Below are 22681 nucleotides of genomic sequence, written 5' to 3' on the forward strand. Positions count from 1 at the left end.
TATGACTAAAGTACGAAAGCTGAAACGGCTAACATTTCCCATTGCATCTTTTTTTACATTGCATTTTCTTTTTGGCGTTGAATTTTTTTTGCCATTGCATTTGTTTTTGCATTGCATTTCTTTTACATACATGATACATACAGTGCATTCATACATATAGGTGAAGGTGTGACAAACAACCTTAGTGTACTTGTTTATTACATGTATATGTGCGTTATATCCTGGCGGAAATGTCAGAACCCTCCTCCGCCATCTCAGAAGGTATGATATTTCAAAAATCGGAAAAGGGATGGCGGAAGGCTCCATACATTGTATAACAATTAGAACTTGGCGTCGTGATACCAATCCGGAACACTGTATCTACGTACTAAGTATGTATGTATGTATGTATGTATGTATGTATGTATGTATGTATTTATGTATGTATGTATGTATGTAAGTATGTATGTATGTATGTATGTATGTATGTATGTATGTATGTATGGATGGATGGATGTATGGATGTATGGATGTATTATCATCTGAAACATTTATATGTAGACATCACTAGAAACATCCCAATCCTGTTTCAGATTAATCCGCCCAGTAGTATTTGCATTTTTTACCACCAGAAATTTGTGTAAACCAATGATTTGTATATCTCTTATCGGATTACTTTGCCCTGAGCAATCGACACACTAGACACAAAAATAACATTCCAAACAGACTTCTCTGCAGTGAGCAGAGCGGGATTTTTGACTGGTTAAAAGATAGGTAATTTTTTTTAGGTTGACCATAATGAAATCGAATATTCGAATCAGCGAATTGTGCAAATACGTACATATCGGTTTTAAAGCCAAAACATCAACTTACATTTAGGAATTAACTCGCAAAATATTGATTCTTTCATCGTTTAGGAAACTTTTATGTAAATATTATCAGCCAAACTTCATCTTACATTAGTATTGATGACACTGGTAAGAAGGGTGAGTACAAATTGATTTTTTAAATCCATTGTTCGCCGAAACAAGATAGATCTGTCATAAAGTTAATGTGACACGATTTCGATATTCGTGACTTATTTAAAAAAAAAGAGGAAAATTTACCCTATTATTTTACTCCCTATACGAATACAAACAATAGAAAAATCGACTCTAAAGCGATTCATTACAATGCGGAAATTGTATTTCAATATAATAAACATGTTAATCACAGCAAAATTGGTCAAAAGTGAAGTTAAGCGATTACTGAGACACGATGTCTATTACAAAGAACATAATACCGGTAATGTCTTTTGTTTGTCTTTGTATCCACTGGAAAATAAATGAATAAATTACTGATGAGAATATGGCGATGTTCGGAGGGTGGGGATGGATGGGGCACGGTTATCGTGTTCGTCGATGAGTAATTGTAATTGTATATCCTGTTGTTGGATTGATCGAATGCTTTGGAAACCGTGCTTGAACTATCTGACTGATTGTATGACAGACTGACATATTGACTGACTCAGAATAACCGACCGAACGACATATGGCACACACGAATAAACAAACAAACAAACGACTGACTGACTGACTGACTGACTGACTGAATGAATGAATGAATAAATGAATGAATGAATGAACGAACGAACGAACGAAAATGGGTGGATGAATAGATAAATGTAGACTGAAAATGCCTGTCTGTCTGTCTGTCTGTCTGTCTGTCTGTCTGTCTGTCTGTCTGTCTGTCTGTCTGTCTGTCTGTCTGTCCGTCCGTCCGTCCGTCCGTCCGTCCGTCCGTCCGTCTGTCTGTGATCTCATCGTTATCGTTAATCTCTTTCGGTAGATATTGGAAACCTCTTTACCATAAATACTTTAATTTCAAAGAAAAGTTAATTATATGCAAATACCTATTTACAGTTCAGCCCAAATTACTTTTCTTATTCCTCATCATATTTATTTCAATTTCCGTGGTTTTTACAATTTGAATGATGTCAAAACGTGTAGATGACACAAAGTATGACTGTAATTCATAATTTCATTCCTGTGTTTGTAAGAAATGTTGTCATGATTCTCTGTTTAGATTTTATCGGGTTGTCAGAGGCAATAAAATCGACTATTCAAAAACAAATATCACAATTACGATACTATAATGGTACTGTAAAATTTACATACAACAATATTAAACATGGTGGTATGTAACACTTAATTGATAATTTATGCTAATTTGGTTCCATTACAAAGAGAGTTATTGTAGTTTATGAATAAAAACTGCCGACGATATCCATGGATATGATACATACGATTCTAGGACAACTGCCCCCCGGACAACTGCCCCCCGGACAATTGCCCCCGGACAATTGCCCCCGAAGGACAACTGCCCCCCGGACAATTGCCCCCGAAGGACAATTGCCCCCCGGACAACTGCCCCCGAAGGACAACTGCCCCCCGGACAATTGCCCCCGAAGGACAACTGCCTCTCGGACTACTGCCCCCTAACGAAAAAAAAAACTAGTATTACAGATGTACGAGTTTGTCATTCATTAAAAAGTCACCGTCAGCAACTTAATGCCGCAATTTGCATACATTATACTCACTACATTCACATGTTTTACCGTTGTTATCTGTGATTATTGTTATAAAAGTCGGCATGATACTTTAACTTACCGCTGTAATTCACATAATTTATATGCACGTTCTACTCTATTGTCATCTGTGATAATTGTTACGACAATTATATTATTTTTTCTACTTTTGACTCGTTTTCTATCTTGTTACCTGTATATTTTGTATTTAACTGATAATAAATAAATCTTTTCCAGTAAAAAAAATGACTTCGTGTTCGTGTTTAGTGAGTATAATGTACGCAAATTGCGGCGGTAAGTTGCCGACGGTGACTTTTTAATGAATGACAAACCCGTACATCTGTAATACTAGTTTTTTTTCGTTCGGGGCAGTAGTCCGGGGGGCAATTGTCCTTCGGGGGCAGTTGTCCGGGGGGCAATTGTCCGGGGGGCAGTTGTCCTTCGGGGGCAATTGTCCGGGGGGCAGTTGTCCTTCGGGGGCAATTGTCCGGGGGCAATTGTCCGGGGGGCAGTTGTCCGGGGGGCAGTTGTCCTGTTACCGATACATACATGGAATTATATGACATTTGGTGACAATGACTGAAACAATGGAAAATCAAGTTTTTTACTCTCGGTGACACATCATTATACTAAATTAGAAACAATTCGAAGAGATTTAAAATTGGCGTGGTATCTATCTATCTATCTATCTATCTATCTATCTATCTATCTATCTATCTATATATATATATATATATATATATATAATATATATATATATATATATATATATATATATATATATATATATATATATATATATATATATATATATATATATATATATATACATTCGGCAAATATTGTCCATAGTTTCGAAAACCACGTTCAAATACAATAATATGAAGAAACTTGTGGTTATCATGATTGTAGCCACTGTCTGTCATTCCCAGCAGACTGACAGTGTAAGTATGAAAAGTGTCATTTTATGAAAGTAGTCAGATGTTGTGCATAAGGGAGCCTTCAGTAATTAGGTCGGAAGGGCTGGGGGAATTAGGCAGCGACGGAGTTCATATTTTACTACGAATCGGTTCTCCGGGGCTGGGGGATTAGGGGAGGGTCACATTTTACTTTGAGTAACTGTATTGTCTAATTATAACTTAGCATTATTTTGTGATTTTGGTATCCTATCGCTGTGTATCGTGTGTAATCGCCATGAAATGTAGCCGGTAAGTGCACACCTAGTGACCCTCCAAAAATTGATATTATTTTGATTGCTGACACTGTACTTTGCATTCTACTAGCTATAGATATGAGGTGCTCAAAACATGTTTCACTTTACTATAGCATCCTTGTAACCATGGTAATAAACAGCCCAGTGCTTGGAATTAGGATTAGGTATCATAATATCATATCATATCATCAAATCACTGCAGACAACCATACGGCAGATAGTGAATTAATTGTCAGTTGTGAGAAGAGAAGTGGGTCTCACAGGAGTAAAACTGGAACAGTTTGGTAAGGTAATGAGGGAGAATGTTGTATAAATGTTGATGTCAGTCCCGACAACATCTAGTGTTTAGGAGTTAACATTCTGGCCTGTAATTGAGCCAATGAGATCCTAACACTGGTACTAATTAATACAGTGCCTTCACACAAATATACTGTGCTGGTAGTAGTGGTTGGGGAAATAAACAATACCTTTAAACCTTTCAACGTGGTGGCAGCAGTGGGATTAATTCCTTGAAATCATTTATTCTGGGACTAGTGTCCTATTCTATGTCTGACAGCATTTCAACCATGTTTTTGAAATATATTAATAGGGAGGGCAATATTGCAGACAAAGGAAATTGTGAGAGGGTCACTGTCTAGCACGCCATAATCGGAGGCGGGTCACATTTTATGCAATAGCCCGGGCCTGATTGTCCCCTGCCCCCTTGTACTTACTGAAGGCTCCCTAAGTAGATGTGTCCGGCAGTCGTCCGAATCAAACGTGCGTGCCGCGATCCGGGGTTCCTCATGAAGAAAATCTGGCCAGTAATTACAAAACAAAACTTTAATTCACAAGCACAAATATACATGGTTATCAAGAATCTTTTCCCTACGTAAACTGCTGGTCATGCAAATAAGCACAATTCGACATTTCGGTCGGAATTTGGAATACATAATGATTGCGACACGACGCATCATGGCTGACGATCGCGATTGGGGACATTTCTTGATTGGAGACACTTGATTGGCTGCCCATTGCTGTCCCAAACAGGTGTTGGTAGATATGGCCTCTGAACACAACATACGTGGTCATGAATATAGTCAATAAAGTTCAGTAGATCCATAATATCATCATGGCAGTCTAACCCACATACAATTATCCACTGACAACAAGGTCCTGCCATTGGCTGTCTTTAATACCACTTTAGTACCCCCCAGCAAACGGACAGTTTGACAAATTTTGTCGACCTGAACGGGTGAAATGTTAATAGTAACTAATTAGAACCATTGGTCGTGGTACAAGAACTAATTATTACAGCATTGTGTTGGTGGTCTGAGTTTATGCACATCATTTAGACCATTCAACTATTAGTTAATGTTGTATGAATATGAGAGTAATATAATCGTTTGATTTGTTACCCAATAGAAACCTATCATTTCCAGACGGTCTGGTCCAGCTGAATGGACAGTAGATGGTCAGAGAATAGGGGTGTTTCCATTAGGCAGGGCAGCAGGTTGATTTACATAGTATACTAATATATAAGTCTCCATATAATTACTACTTTAAAACGTTGAATTGATTTTCTCTAACTCTATTTAAAATATCACGTGTTTATTTGTATAGACACACAATTCACACTGGTGCAATTATAGTATACAGTATACAATATAAGAGTTATGGTAGTTTTGGAACATATAGTTTCTGGCCCATAGTTTTAGAACTAGAGTTTGTGCTAGTCTTCCAGGGTATACATGTAGCATTCTCTGCATATGTATGGTTCTAGGCCCGTTGCCCCCGGCCCATTGCCCCCTGGTCGTGCCCGGCCTTTTGCCCCCATAATATATCACTATAGGTCACATCGTCAAGTTGGATTAATCATGAATGCACATAAGAGTGACTAATACGTTCATGGATTCTGAATTTTGAAGTACCATACCTTCTGAGAAAACAAGATGGCGGAGGAGGGTTCCGACATTTCCGCCAGGATATAACGCACATGTACATGTAATAAACAAGTACTCTAAGGTTGTTTGTTACACCTTCACCTATATGTATGAATGTACTGTATGTATGTATGTATGTATGTATGTATGTATGTATGTATGTATGTATGTATGTATGTATGTGAGTGTGTGTACGTATGTACGTGTGTGTGTGTGTGTATGTATGTATGTATGTATGTATGTATGTATGTATGTATGTATGTACGTACGTACGTACGTACGTACGTGTGTGTGTGTATGTATGTACGTACGTACGTACGTACGTACGTACGTACGTACGTATGTATGTATGTATGTATGTATGTATGTATACATATGTATGTATGTATGTATGTATGTATGTATGTATGTATGCATGCATGTATGCATGCATGTATGTATGTATGTATGTATGTATGTATGTATGTATGTATGTATGTATGTATGTATGTAAAAAAAATTGCAATGGAAAATGTGAGCCGTATCGGCTTTCATACTAAAGAGTTGAACAGCTTCATGATGACGAATTTTGATTTGTGTGAAATGTTCCGTTTGATGATACCCAGAGTTCTGTTTGCATTAGCTGCAGCTGATGATGACTGGTTTTCAATGAGTTGTGAATCAATACACCAAATCCTTTTCTTCAGTTACTGAATTCAATGGTTTATAATTCATGGTGTACTTGTGTGACTGGTTTGATGAACCAATGTACATAATCTTTCATTTGACCACCTTAAAAGACATTTGCCAGTCTTCAGTCCATGTAGACAATCTGTTCAAATCATCTTGAAAATTGTCACAATCCGCCTGTGAATTAACAGTTGAACACAGCTTGGTATCATCTGCAAATTTCAGTATGTAAGACTGTACTATGTCATCAATGTCATTAATGTAAATTAAAAATAAAATGGGTCCTAGCACAGATCCTTGGGGTACACCACTGGTGACGGCTGACCACTTAGATGCATTTCCATTTAGTACTGTACGTTGTGATCTGTCGGTTAACCAGTTCTGAATCCAAACACTGATCTTCCTGGTTACTCCATGTGCTTGTAGCTTTTTGAAACTAGTCTTGCATGAGGAACCTTATCAAAAGCCTTACTAAAGTCAAGGTATGCTATGTCTATTGGGTTTCCTTCATCCACTGATTTTGTTCCAAGTTCAAAGAACACCAGCATATTTGACACACATGATTTGCCTTTGGTGAACCCATACTGACTATTTCTGATGAGTGAGTGGTTCTCTAAGTGTTCTACCATAGCATTTCTTATCAATGTTTCTAGTACTTTACACAGAATACATGTGAGACTTACTGGCCTGTAGTTGCCAGCATGGTATTTTGGTCCTTTTTTGTAAATTGGAGTTACATTTGCTTGTCTCCATACTTTTGGAATACTTCCTTCTTTTAATGACAAATTGAAAGTAAAAGTGACGGGTGTTGCTAGTTCTTTGGCTAGCTCTTTCAGTACTCTGGGGTGTGTGTTATCAGGACCTGGAGTTTTGCTTGAATTCAATTTGATGAGTTGGTTGTATACTTCCTCTGTAGATATGTCAAAGTGTGATAACCAATCGTCCTGATCATCTAGAAGAAGTTCTGGTTGTGTAAAACTGTCCCTATCTTCCTGGGTAAAGACTGAACTAAAATATGCATTTAGTGACTCTGCTGCCTCTAAGTCCGATTCTATAATATGTCCTGTTTGGTCCTTCAATGGACCAAAGGAGTCCTTTGTTTTTTACTTTCTTCGTACATATGCGTAGAAACTCTTTAAATCCTTTTTTATGTTTTCACTTAACTTCTTTTCAAACTGGCGTTTAGCACGACGAACTTCTCTATTCACTAATACTTGGGATTGTTTATGTGCTTGGAAATCATTATAGTCTTTAGTACAGGTATATTTCTCCCATGCATGTTAGTTTTTCTTGTGATATGCTTTAACACCTTTTTATTTAGCCACATTGGCTGTCTTCTTCTTTTCCTATGTTGTAGTGGTGTGAACTTGTTAACTGTTTCATGTAATATAGAGTGAAAACTGTTCCAACATTGTTCTGTGTTACAGTCCGTGAATGTTGTGTCCCAGTCTATTTGTTGTTAGTGAATTCTTCATTGCTGTATAATCTGCTCTATTGTAGTTCGGCGTTTTCAAATTGTTTTTCGGAATGGATATCTTGACAATTACTTTCCACAGTATGATTGCATGATCATTATTAATTTTCTGAAATGATCTCTTACTTCCACTTCTTCCTTCCGCCATGTTAGGTTCAGAGGTCAATACAAAGTCGAGGATTGATTCTCCCCGAGTTGGCAAGGACACATGTTGACTGAGAAACCAATCCTGAATTGTATCCAGAAATGCCTGGCTTTCAATTGATTGTGCTGTCAGTCGATCCCAATTTATGGACGGGCAGTTAAAATCTCCCATACATAGTATACGTTCACTGCTTACTTTGGACAGTAGCCTATTAAGTTCATCACAATTGTTTTTGTCAGAGCTTGGACTTCTATAACAGACACCAATTATTAAATTGTCTCTATGGTTACATTTTAACTCACACCATACACTGTCTTCAAAACCACTTTTTGACAGGTCTCCTCTGTGGTTGATTACAAATCAGTCTTTTACATACAGCATTACATCACCACCTCTCCTTCCAATCCTATCCTTTCTTAACACGTTGTATCCTTGGAGATTTAGTTCAGCAGTTCAGTGTATGATCCTTTGTGGCCCAGGATTCAGTCACTCCAATAATATCAGGGTGTAGTTCATTTACTACAGCTTCAAACTCATCAAATTTATTTAGCAGACTTTTATTTTACTTATTTACTTATTTATTTATTTATTTATTTATTTATTTATTTATTTATTTATTTTCGACAATAAGTCAGGGGGGAAAAGGTCGCACAGGTGGCAAGCACCTATATAAGAGCAACCCTCCAAATACAACAAATGGCATACACAAGAAAGAAAACTAACAAGAACATTAAAAACAGTAAACATAAGATATACACATTTGTTTACACTTTGTTTGAAGACTTAGACAAGTTCTTGGCTTTCTGTTAGGTTATCTTAGACGGGAAGATCGTCGTTGATCCGCTTGAATGTAACCACTTGCTATTAGAGCTTACAAGTGGTTACATACTAGCAAGGGGTAAACCATTTGACATACATACATACATACATACATACATGTACATACATACATACATACATACATACATACATACATACATAACTTTTTATTCGTGAAATTGATGGGTGTAGCATATTTCAAAAAAAGAAGGTAAAATTTGAAAGTAGGCTGTAAAAATTGAAGTATTGGGAATCAAACGTGGGTGGGTTTGGGAGAGAGGTTCCCCTTCCCGCCCTTCGAGATGTTTCAGACTCTATGTTCAATGACTAAAAGAATTCCTTCTGGTGCTATTTTCTAAAGGACCAAAAGAGTGCTAACTGGTTCTCTTTTAACCTGTCAAGGTGATAACAATACCCTTTCCTGATCAAATTTGAAATTTACGAAAACTATCATCAAGAAATAATCTCCAAGTATAATGTTAACGTTGCATGTTATACCATTCAAAATAATGTATCATAATGAAATGTTGTTGTATTCAACTTGAAGGTACTGAGTCAGGTCATTATATATATACTCAGTAATTTGACCTGATCGTAGTGATTTGCATTGTTTCCGCATTGCCAACAGTTAATATGACAATAAGTTGTAAAAGTTTAAGTACTCAGCCACCGAACGCCAGAAACACTATGTACCTGGAAATTTGACATTTATAGCTAGTTTCCGCAATTCCAATTTTTTTTAGCTCATACACTGGAGGCATTTTCTTCTGTCTTGAGTTGATAAGCAATTTTTCCCTCACTTTTCGCCTGCAACAATTTTTACCCGATTAATCCCCACCCCATCCCAGACATGAAATGGTGTAACCCTAATAAGCGGAAATAAGGACTGATCTACAAGTCTGAGGTTATCCACCGACAATCTGATAACTTGTGGCCATTTCATAAGATTAATTGCTCCTCATTATCTGCGACATTCATTGTTTAAAGGTCAAATCGGACACTATTCTTATTAGTAATGGGACACCACATATGGAAATCGTCAATCTTTATACTGAGTTTTATACAAACACATGTCAACTTTTCTAACTTCCAATGTTTGTATTGCATAATATATCAATCCATTTAATCATAAATTGACATCAATATCGTCATCAAGTGATGACATACCAATTAGAAGTCGGGTGAGATTGCTATATATTGTGAACGTTTCTGACTTTAAAACCACACGTTTTGGAGTCTTCATCAGGTGGTTACCAGAACGAAGAACAACTCATAGGTAAGCAGAATTCGTTGCTTTTCTTCGGCCTTTTTTTCTAATTGCATAGAGTATTCGGTTCAACCGCTCGGTTATTGTACAGTGAGAATTTATCTTAATTGTGACTCTGACTTCAGAAATGTATGGGTCACAAACTTACCTTTGAGCTTTAAAGCATAGAGGCGTGTAATGTTTCTTAGATTGTTATTTTCCTTGTCTACTGGCTAAAGATAACAACGTTTTGACCACAGAGATTGATACATTTGTAGCAGCAGGATTCGTATGATATTATATCTTTTAAGATAACAGGAAACGACTCAATACTCAGACAGAATCCAAAGAAACTTGTACTGTGGCCGTATAATGAATTACAAAGGTACTTCATCACTACATCGATATTTCTTAAGTTCTTTTAACAATATGTCATTTTGGTAGAAGTTCGACATGTAAACGTAAAAAGTTGATTGGGTTCACATAGTAGCTATGTTTGAAAACTTTTTTACAGGAATAGAAGTACCATGAGCGTTTTCCTGATAACTCTGCTGCTGTTGACCTTGTCAGCTTTCGCAGACCACTCTGGTATGTATGTATGTATGTATGTATGTATGTATGTATGTATGTATGTATGTATGTATGTATTGATTACAATTAATACCCCATATACACTTTGTTTTCTGTTCGTATTGAATGTTAATTACAAGAGGCTTCGACTCTCAGAATGTAATTCAACCCGTTGATAGTTTTCATATCCTGGTAAAACACGTGAATTATGTTGCAGTGTTAGATACCAGTGAAATATGTATTTCCTAGTAGGGTGGACATTTTCCCGAGACTTGAAATGTAGAAATGCGAGACATTTCTAACGAGCTGATATTTACCAAATTATGACAAGCGATGACATTTTACCATTTACACTATTTCAGTTCACTAATTCAATTCAATTAACTTAATTCATTTCAAATGGACAATTTGGTCTGGGAAACAAACTATAGCTACACAATTTGAATAGAGACAGTAATATCACAAAAAAGGTTACACATTGTAAGTACATGTCACATGACTGAAACGACAAAATTGACCAATGTATCAAGGGATCAAAGATACCTTTGTGGTATGCCTATAATGTTGAAACCTATGGATACAGTTCTTACTTGATAGTAAATTTTGAAACAAACATATACACGAAAAGTTTGCTAGTACAGCTAGCAATGGAAGTTTTGCATAAAAAAGATAAAATAATTTAATCTACTGAAAAAGATACAATTTCAGAGTACAAACCCTGTTTTTCCCTTTTTCGAAGATTGCCTCAGTATTTACATCATTTCCGCGTTCACAATGCCTCGTTATCATCTACTTCAGTAATCATATTAACATGTTTGTTTTTTTGGAATAATGTTTAGCAAAGATTTGCATCCTCAAAACAATCCTCAAACGTTTTCTTTGTATGAAATATTCAGAAGTCAAAGTTTAATTAATTTTTTTAGCACAACTGAACTGAGGTTCAGTAGTGCTATAGGGATCACCCAGAGTCTGTCTGTCTGTCTGTCTGTCTGTCTGTCTGTCTGTCTGTCTGTAAACAACTTAAAGTAAAAAACCGCTGAACCGATTGCCATGATATTTGGTGGGTTCATTAACTTGGGTGTCTAGTTGGGAAATTGTTCAAATTAAAATGATCTTACCACCGGTTTGTGATTTTGGTCAAAAAATGTGATTTTTGGTCAAAAAACTTAAACTCAAAAACTACTGGGCAGATTGGGCTGAAATTTGGGTGAAACATTCTTCAGGGTGTTTTTACTAAGAATTGTTCATGATATGATGGCCCCATCAGTGATATGCAAATTAGGGCTAAAATGTGTCTCTTTGGTCAAAAATCTATAATTCCAAAACCACTGAGCAGATTAGGCTGAAATTTAATTGGAATGCATCTAGGGATGTATGGACGAAGAAATATTCCATGAGTGATATGCAGATTAGGTGTAAAAATTTTCATTTTTGGTCAAAAACTTATATCTCAAAAAGTACTTGGTCAATGAGTCTGAAACTTGGTGAGATGTTTCTGAAAGTGTTATTCTGCAGATTTTTTATTCAAAACATTTTGACAAAATTGGCCCTAGCAACCATGACCATACCTTAGCAACAACCAAATGGCAGTATATTTTGGTCAAATAACAACATCATCTGGTAGGCAAGTGAGTAAACATTCAAAACATGTATGCAAATATGCCTAGCAACAAGACCACGCCCATAGCAACAGCCAAATGATCACATATATTGCGAAGATAACAACAGGGATTAAAAGAATTGAATAAACATTCAAAAAATGTATGAATATTTGCCTAGCAACAAGACCACGCCCATAGCAACAGCCAAATAATCACGTATTTTGCAAAGATAACAACAGGAATTGAAAGACAAATGAATAAACATTCAAAAAACGTATTCAAATGTGCCTAGCAACAAGACCACGCCCATAGCAATAGCCAAATGATCACATATATTGCGAAGATAAGAGGATTAATAGACAAATGAATAAACATTTTAAATGTATGCAAATATGCCTAGCAACAAGACCACGCCCATTGCAACAGCCAAATAGTCACGTATATCGCAAAGATAGCAACATGGTTGGATAGGCAACTGGGTAGTCATTCAGCAAATGAACACCTATTGTTAGCATGGACGAGCATATGGATAAACATTTTTAAAAACTGTACAGTTGTGCTACAACGCCATTAGCGGTATTTTTATAATTGTAGCCGATGCGACAAATGACAGCGAGGACCTGGGTGTGCCAAAAGCATCACGTGAGTATCATTCCACAACGTTGAATGAGTTGACAGTTATGATAATTACAATGCATGCATACATACATACATACATACATACATACATACATACATACATACATACATACATACAGATAAAGGTTACAGCCCGGTTTAGAGTGACAAATAAGGGCATAGCCACTAAGAGCTTTCACTGTTCTTTTTTCTATTTCCTACCTGACATCAATCATGTCTTATCTGAGTTTATCAGTAGTAGTAGTAATAGTAAAATTTATTTAAGAACAGGGTAGCCAAGAAACAACAGAAGCTGATTTCCACCTGGGCCCTGTTACCACACACACAAAAAAACATTACATACCACACAAAAAGAGATTACAAACAATGCAAAAGCAACGTTTAACAAAGACAAGATGAAAAAGCAACAATATCAATAGATAAATTTACACCGCCATCCAGTTACACCATACTGGAAGTCATCCTCTCTGACATAATATGATTTATGTATGTATTTCTAAAAGTATGAATTGTTTTGCACTGCTTAATATGTGTTGGTAGACTGTTCCATAAAACAGCTCCAAGAGTATTTAAAGGTTCTCTTGCCGGAATTACTGCTAATTCTCGACACATGCGTATTGAGATTGGATCTTTGTCTAGTGGAATAGTTATGTACTTCATCCAACTTAACCTCTTGACATATTTAGTACGATACAGAGGTGTTAATTTATGAAGAACTTTAAAATAAACGCACACCTTCTAAAAAGCAAAACGCTCATAACATGACAACCAATTTAAACTCTCTAACATAGGAAAAGAGTGTGTCCAACATGTAGGCCCACACTGAAGGATTATCCTGGCTGCTATTTTGGAGCCTCTGAAGTCTGGTCATTCCAAGGCAAGAGTAGAAAATACTCACACGACTGGATTCGACTCATTTCGATCTTATTACATTGATTTTCACAAGGAAAAAAGAGCCAAGTCTGACGTTCAGGTATGGTCCATTATTTTCACAGGTAGGACGACGTCGACTGTTGTCCATACCCAACTGGTTTGTGAACATAACCAACTTAACTTGCACTGCTCTCATGGTACAATTATTCACGTTGTATCGGCAAACTACGGGAGAACCGACGACGGAGAGACGTGCCCACACAGATCCATTAAAGATCTAGAATGTAGCGCTGAGACCAGTGTGGATGTTGTTACTGAAGCATGCGAGGGTGAAGAGTCTTGTAGTGTCAGAGCTAGCAACAGTGTCTTTGGTGATCCGTGTGTTGGAACATTCAAATACTTGGAAGTCGAATATTATTGTGAGTACTTTTGGTTATTTTAAATGTGTAATGAAAACGTTAACGTTCTAGATCACATTCTCACGACAGCGCTAGCAATGCATAGGTGATAATATGCTGCTTTGTTTGTGTGAACCTCAGACCACTAACCGTGACGTGAACCGACTGTGTACTCTTGGGCAGCAGCTGTCCGTGTTGATACCTTTGTGGTGGTCTTGATGTTTCTTTAATTTACAGATGTTCTTTTACCGTGTCATAAGTATCGTCTTCTTCTGTTGAACGGGACACATGACTGCCAAAATTTAATTTGCAAGGCATGAAACAAGTTTTTATTTGCATTGAAACGTTTCTGCGGCGGTGTCATTGGGAATCCATCTCATTGCCCAATGCGAGCGCTTTCTTGCCCTGTACTGTGCACTGAACTTATAGGGAACGTCTTTAGTACATATCTGTTGTGACGAAGTCATTCTCGGGGAATCAACTAGCTTACTTACATCTTTGTTTTGCACGGACGACGTTCTCTTATAATACCGTACTGCTGTCGATCGATGACCAGTGCGTGCCATAATACATTGTTCATTTACATCTTTTTCATATAATGTTGTGGCTAGTGTTACCGTCAGTGAATGGTTGGTGTAAAATTTACTATCGTCATTGAAAGGCAAGAGTAGAAATCCCTACACAACTGGAATCTACTCATTTCGTTCTCATTACATTGATTTTCACAAGGAAAAAAGAGCCAAGTGTGACATTCAGGTATGGTTCATTATTTTCACAGGTAGGACGACGTCGACTGTTGTCCATACCCAACTGGTTTGTGAACATAACCGACTTAACTTGCAGTGCTCTCATGGTAAAAATATTCACGTTGTATCGGCAAACTACGGGAGAACCGACGACGGAGAGACGTGCCCACACAGATCCATTAAAGATCTAGAATGTAGCGCTGAGACCAGTGTCGATGTTGTTACTGAAGCATGCGAGGGTGAAGAGTCTTGTAGTGTCAGAGCTAGCAACAGTGTCTTTGGTGATCCGTGTGTTGGAACATTCAAATACTTGGAAGTCAAATATTATTGTGAGTACTTTTGGTTATTTTAAATGTGTAATAAAAACGTTCTAGATCACATTTTCTCGACAGCGCTATCATAGGTGATAATATGCTGCTTTGTTTCATGTGAGCCGAGTGTATACTCTTGGGCAACAACTATCCAGTTGATATCTTCGTGGTGGTCTTGATGTTTCTGTGATTTACAGATGTTCTCTTACCGTGTCATAAGTGTCGTATTCTGTTGAACGGGACACATGACTGCCAAAATTTAATTTGCAAGGCCTGAAACAAGTTTTTATTTGCATTGAAACGTTTCTGCGGCGGTGACATTGGGATTCCATCTCATTGCCCAATGCGAGCGCTTTCTTGCCCTGTACTGTGCACTGAACTTATAGGGAACGTCTTTAGTACATTTCTGTTGTGACGAAGTCATTCTCGGGGAATCAACTAGCTTACTTACATCTTTGTTTTGCACGGACGACGTTCTCTAATAATACGCGTACTGCTGTCGATCGATGACCAGTGCGTGCCATAATACATTGTTCATTTATATCTTTTTCATATAATGTTGTGGCAAGTGTTACCGTCAGTGAATGGTTGGTGTAAAGTTTACTCTCGTCATTGAAAGGCAAGAGTAGAAATCCCTACACAACTGGAATCTACTCATTTCGTTCTCATTACATTGATTTTCACAAGGAAAAAAGAGAGAAGTCTGACATTCAGGTATGGTCCATTATTTTCACAGGTAGGACGACGTCGACTGTTGTCCATTCCCAACTGGTTTGTGAACATAACCGACTTAACTTGCAGTGCTCTCATGGTAAAAATATTCACGTTGTATCGGCAAACTACGGGAGAACCGACGACGGAGAGACGTGCCCACACAGATCCATTAAAGATCTAGAATGTAGCGCTGAGACCAGTGTGGATGTTGTTACTGAAGCATGCGAGGGTGAAGAGTCTTGTAGTGTCAGAGCTAGCAACAGTGTCTTTGGTGATCCGTGTGTTGGAACATTCAAATACTTGGAAGTCGAATATTATTGTGAGTACTTTTGGTTATTTTAAATGTATAATAAAAACGTTCTAGATCACATTTTCTCGACAGCGCTATCATAGGTGATAATATGCTGCTTTGTTTCATGTGAGCTGAGTGTATAATCTAGGGCAGCAACTGTCCTGTTGATACCTTGGTGGTGGTCTTGGTGTTTCTGTGACTTCAACGTGTTCTCTTACCATGTCATAAGTATCGTCTTCTTCTGTTGAACGGGACACATGACTGCCAAAATTTAATTTGCAAGGCCTGAAACAAGTTTTTATTTGCATTGAAACGTTTCTGCGGCGATGTCGTTGGGATTTCCCTCTCATTACCCAATGCGAGCGTTTTCTTGCCCTGTACTGTGCACTGAACTTATAGGGAACGTCTTTAGTACATTTCTGTTGTGACGAAGTCATTCTCTGTGAATCAACTAACTTATTTACTTACATCTTTGTTTTGCACGGACGAAGTTCTCTTATAATACTGTACTGCTGTCGATCGATGACTATTGCGTTCTAAATATCAGTGTTCATCTATACATTTCTCATACAAAGTTGTGGCAAGTGTTACCTTCAGTGAATGGTTGGTGTAAATTCCGTCAATTCCTGCTACTGCCATAATACAAGGTACATATCTGTCAAGCGTGTTACGACCGATTGGCTTACAATTGAAACGAATAGGTTGTGCATCAGTTGACTTTGCACATATAGAAAAACACTGCATGAGAAAGTCCGCTTGGAGTCTCCATACATATTCCAATAGCTTCTTTTCTTATTCATGAGTTATAGGGTGGACTTGTTTGATGAATGCACCATGTCCTTGTCGCAAAAGCTCCTTCCTCTTTGCGTCTACTCTTGCAGAGTTGCTCTCTAACAAATTAATATTAGGCCTATTATAGTCTTCCCGTAGTTTCCTCTGTATTCCAGCCAAAAACAGATTGATCGATCGAATTCGGTGGGTAGGGCTTACCATTGCATTTCCTCGCCTCCATAACAAAGTTTACCAGAAATGGACATAAGTCCTCCGACGACAACTTTGATAACTCTTCGAGGTTTGGTATAATTGTCTCCTATCTCGCTCAGATTTCTTGTGAAGGCCTAATCCTGCCATACATGTATACACCAAGTTGTATTTCTTCTAGTGTTCCCAGGAACACGTCCCCTCACACTTGTCTGAATGTCTTCATCTGACATAAATACAAATATACGTCTTTCTGCCACGAGTTTTTCTGCTGAAATGAACAGACTGACATAATTTATGCATTTCCGTCACATTACTAACAATTTATATCGTCCGGCAACGGTGTATTCGGAGATCCCTGTGTCGGAACTTTCAAATATCTTGATGTTACACGTTATTGTAAGTTTACTAAATATGTCACGTTCAAATCTAATACTGATGTCTTTTTTAATTTGCCCTACTATATTGTGTTTGAAATATTGTAGAGAGTAAAACCATGATCAACGATAAGAACTCTCAGGACATTACTGATATACATTATAAACGGAATTTACTAGAATGTCATGACACCTGGACCGACTTTGTAAATGTGGTTCAAGGTAGTAGCTGATTGCTGTTTACCAATATTGTATATCAGAAGTGAGAATGATTCATCGTCTCATTAGCCTAGAATCCATGGGGGGGGGGGGTATTTACTCTCGCCATTCCAAGGCAAGAGTAGAAAATACTCACATGACTGGAATCTACTCATTTCGATCTTACATTGATTTTCACAAGGAAAAAAGAGCCAAGTCTGACGTTCAGGTATGGTCCATTATTTTCACAGGTAGCACGACTTTTGTCCATTCCCGCCTGGTTTGTGAACATAACCGACTTAACTTGCAGTGCTCTCATGGTAAAATTATTCACGTTGTATCGGCAAACTACGGGAGAACCGACGACGGAGAGACGTGCCCACACAGATCCATTAAAGATCTAGAATGTAGGGCTGAGACCAGTGTGGATGTTGTTACTGAAGCATGCGAGGGTGAAGAGTCTTGTAGTGTCAGAGCTAGCAACAGTGTCTTTGGTGATCCGTGTGTTGGAACATTCAAATACTTGGAAGTCGAATATTATTGTGAGTCAAAATTTATTTTATTGAATGACATCTAATTCTCTTACATGGACGAGAAGTAATTAACAGTGGCTCTCACAATATGTCACAAAACATTTTAAAGAAAGTCAACACTCTATGCAGTTGTTGGCTTCAAAAAACATCATAGTCATTGGATTAATATTGTTCATTTTCAATCAGCGAAATCATAGACCCTCCACCAACGTTGGTCTATGGCCAAATGGAAAAGTCATTAGCAACTTTAAACATTGAAAATATCAATTTGTTTTTCTATATATTTCTCTTAATCTCTGCTTCACTGTCTTATTATTTTAGTACTATGAGTCAATAATGTGATAGTAGACTTTACCTCCATCAAAAACTTGACTATCATGTTCACTCATTTGTGCATTTGTTTAGGTGCTAAAATATGAATTTACATTGTAGGTCCCATCAAGCTTATCCCTACCAACATTAAATCAACCAATTCATCACAATCTTTCAAACTACATTTCTTTGAGCAATACATTGATCAAGTGTAACTTTTGTCATGTTTTATTCCTGCACATTGAAATCGACTCATCAGTCGTGTACACCTCCGTTTCCACTCTGAGATGAACAGAGAGACTTCGGTTCTACCCCTAAGTAGTAGTTTCTTCCAGCTGTAGCATTAATCGTGTAATATTTGAGTGGCAAGATTCGTCAGTCTAATTCAGGCATATCCGGTAAAAACAAAATTTAGAAAATAAAACACGTCTCTCAATATTATAAGGTTTGATCTGAATATATTTAAAAGTCACCTAAAGTGGATTTTTTCCAAAGAAAAACGTCAATTTTAATACATAACGAAATTACGGGCTATGAATAACTGAATACATTCAACACTTGTGTCGCAAATGTTTTGTTTTACATGTTGCTGAACAACGCGATTTCTCAATTCAACTCGATGATTTAGGAATGTTACTGTACCAACAAACATAGGAAAGTAGTTATTCTTTTTAGAACATGTAAAAAAATTATCGACAGTATAAATGTCAAAACTGTACTTCAACAACCCGGGAATTCAACTGCGCTATGTCATCAGTGGTACGGTCCGTATCACGTACACTGTATGTCAAACTTTCAAATAGTGTAACAATTTCTAGGGGTACAGTGATGCCTCGATACTCATTACAATGTTACGATAATCGTGCTAACAGGCCTACTGTTACAATATTGCAATGCATGGCGATGTTATGTCGCCGATATGACGTATCGCGTGGAAAATGCACATAGTAATAGTATATGGAAGGCGCATGCGTAGTCACTGCGCCGCAATGCATTCTTGGGTGAACCACCATTTTTTTTTATCGCAAAGAGCTATCGAGCTGTCGCATAGAATCGCATAGTATATACGACGCACATGCGTACTAGTCATTAAGCCGCTACATGGCCGCTGCTCGAGCTATGAATCTTGTGATGAGTTTACTCGGATCTATTTGCCTCGTAAAGCACTTTGAGAGATGTGGGGGAAGTGTTAAACTGGCATATTATTAATTTTATTGTAGGTGTTTCGTACTAGTGGTGACGAATAGACTTGACGAATTGGGTGTCTTCCATGGTGAGCTGTCTTTAATTTATTCGTGTGGTTTTTAAATTTAAAAAAAATGAAAGAAAGATGGGATATTTTTTTGGCTTTCCTTAAGATTATGATTTAATCTTACTTACAACATGTAAAAGGTGCATTTTATGTACAGTTTCTACGATATCATTTTCCTTTGGGATAGGTACCCTGACCGGGGATGGGGCGGGGTTAATGTTCGGAAAAATGATAATATTTAAACTTTGAGGCTGCGAACACAACAGACGTGGTCACGTGATTGTAAAAGGGAACGTACGCCAAAGGATAAAGTAAAGTGTTGAATGGGTTGGCGTTTTTTTGTATCACCGTGTGAAATAAGATAACATATAAGCTATAAGCTTATGTTTGCGCTGATATCTACTTTAGCATCACACATGAAATATATTTTTCGAATATTTCTTTTCGAATGTGAAGTTTCGTAGAGACAGAGAAACGATCTCCAAAGTCTTTTTGAGATTGTAATCGTATAACTCGTCTATATCTTTACAGATGGAGTATAACCCAGCTAATATATTCAGTAACTATACGCATGCCCAAAAGAAGCTAATAATGGCGTAATTACAGTGAAATGTTATATTCATACCAATAACTTGCATGAAATGAGTTCCGAGTATTTGTTAGCAATTCATTGCTACGTGAAGAGTAAGGCTGTTATGTAGTATACTAGACGCAGTAAAGTAGCAAAAAATAAACCATTTCAGTCTTCGAATGAAAACAAAAATGATAGGTCAAGGTTAGATTATTCTCTCAAATACAAAGTGCGGTAAATTGTGCCGGGGTGATTTGTGTCAATGTAAATCTTTCATTTTGGCCAAATAAAGCTTTGCGAGTAACATTTCGTATGCTATTGTAATGACTATACGTGTGTATGGACAATCAATCCGCCGTCACAACGGCTTCAGCAATGTTTGAGTATTCGTGCACCGAAGGCTTTTGAGGGAACTGTCACACCCAACGTGCTCTTTTACTTGGCTTTATAACGGTATAAACTAGTATGTAATTGATAACTAAATTCATTAAAAAGTTTGAAGACTTCACTTTTGTGTTTTCTGTGAAGAATTGGTCGGATCGCACACGCGAAAGTTGTTTTAATTTATTTTGTTTACTCATTCTGCCTTGTTGCTCGTTATATTCATCACCTCAAAATCATCATTGTAGTTATCGACATGATTAAAATCGTCATTTCCCTTGCAGTAGTACTAATATTCATAAAAAAAACGTCTCACTGAAAGGGGGCGCTTAAGCTTGTTTGGCGCAAAGCTGTGATGTGCTACTAGTGTACATGCTGTCAAATGTCTTCTTTGCGTTCATTTCCAACCCACCCCCACCCCCACCCCCATCCCCACCACTGTCACCGCTAACATTTAGAGTAAGACAAACAAAAGTAATAGAAAATAGACAAAGGAAACCGCATATAAATAATTATTCTCAGTTTATTAATGAATCACTATATAAGAAACAATCCAATTCATAAAATTGTAAAAAGCGAGATGTTCGATTAAATACAAAATTTTAATCTGAGTATCGCTATCATACTTTATCTAGGCAAAGATGAACATTTATAGCAATAAGCGCTTAGTATTCAATAATTCTAAAACTATGAGTCATGGGTTATAAAGATGCCAAGATACAAAAATGTGTCTGTCTGTCTGTCTGTCTGTCTGTCTGTCTGTCTGTGTCTGTCTGTCTGTCTGTCTGTCTGTCTGTCTGTCTCTAGCTCTCTGTCTATCTACTTTATCTTCCTGGTAATGATGACTTAAAATTTAAAAGGTAATCGCATTATTATACCTACTGAAGCACACTTAACCACTATTTGCAATTGACTGAACTCAAACCTTGTATTGAGATATAACTCATAAACGATCCGATGACGTCATTTATGATACGTATAAAAAAGTGTTCAGGAAATTCCTAGTATGCAATCAACTGTTCTAACAATGCCAGATCTTATACGATGTTCTAGAAGGTGACATGCATCACCATTAACATAATACTGGAATGAGGTTTTATTTAAGGATTTCCACTTGAGTAAAAAACTTATAAACTCACCTTGTGCGCATGCCACTTTAAAGGGATACATGTTGAAATTGCCTATATAATTATGTGACTTATAACTACTTTGATATCTTTAATACTTTAAAATAGTATCAAAGAGTTGCCAGAAACAATCTGACTACATTTCATTTACAGTCAACATTGACTTACAGTAGTTCTATATTATATGGTCAAATGGTATTATATGCATCCATACACAAGATTCCCTAGTCTACATTGTTTAATTAACAGTGATATTCAGTGTTTACAATCAAATACAACCTTGGATAATCAATAGTGAGAGAACGTACAGCAGCTTTGTAACACAGTGACACATCATCAGCCTCTTGACAGGAATAATGCAAAGAGTAAAAGAAAACCGCAAAAACTTGAATGTCACATAAAAATGCATAACTGTTTAAAAAGTTAGTGTAAGAGTTAAAGTGACTTTTTTGTTTTGCTAGTAATTTCATATAAACCTGTCAATCTTATTACTGTCTGTGAAGAAACAAAATGAGGACGAAATATTAAAAAGATCTCTACTGAATCTTTAAACGGACTTGATGAATACGTCATACTCGTAGACTTATCAAACCCCACACATACCTGACTTAAATCAGCTGATTGTACTAGTACACGGAGAGACGTATCAAAGTCACTGTAACCTACATCCAAACGGTATGATTATTTTATGCATTCTCTTCAAGTGCACATGACTTTGACTTTCAATTGTGTTAGCCTTTGTGTTTTAAAGGAAATCGTGTTAATTGCCACG

At 37.1% G+C, this 22681-nt stretch overlaps 1 protein-coding gene across 1 annotated transcript; it reads left to right on the forward strand.

Annotated features, from left to right (window-relative positions):
* The first annotated feature begins 9938 nt into the window (after nucleotides 1–9938).
* LOC144432648 (rhamnose-binding lectin-like) lies at nucleotides 9939–20707 on the forward strand. Its single transcript, XM_078120913.1, has 9 exons — nucleotides 9939–10063; nucleotides 10548–10621; nucleotides 12799–12846; nucleotides 13839–14135; nucleotides 14893–15189; nucleotides 15908–16204; nucleotides 17985–18275; nucleotides 19799–19851; nucleotides 20362–20707. Exons 2-8 carry the CDS (start codon nucleotides 10561–10563, stop codon nucleotides 19810–19812), a joined length of 1305 nt encoding a protein of 434 aa, XP_077977039.1. The 5' UTR covers nucleotides 9939–10063; nucleotides 10548–10560; the 3' UTR covers nucleotides 19813–19851; nucleotides 20362–20707.
* The last annotated feature ends 1974 nt before the right edge of the window (nucleotides 20708–22681 follow it).

The sequence above is a fragment of the Glandiceps talaboti genome, chromosome 3 (genome assembly GCF_964340395.1).
Source record: "Glandiceps talaboti chromosome 3, keGlaTala1.1, whole genome shotgun sequence".
Lineage (NCBI taxonomy): Eukaryota > Metazoa > Hemichordata > Enteropneusta > Spengelidae > Glandiceps > Glandiceps talaboti.

Excerpts from the sequence above, each read along its gene's own strand:
- LOC144432648 (XM_078120913.1), top strand. The coding sequence starts at position 10,561 with ATGAGCGTTTTCCTGATAACTCTGCTGCTGTTGACCTTGTCAGCTTTC. Across the intron at positions 12,847-13,838 it reads GGGTGTGCCAAAAGCATCAC|GTAGGACGACGTCGACTGTT; the intron begins GTGAGTATCATT and ends TTATTTTCACAG. Across the intron at positions 15,190-15,907 it reads CTTGGAAGTCAAATATTATT|GTAGGACGACGTCGACTGTT; the intron begins GTGAGTACTTTT and ends TTATTTTCACAG.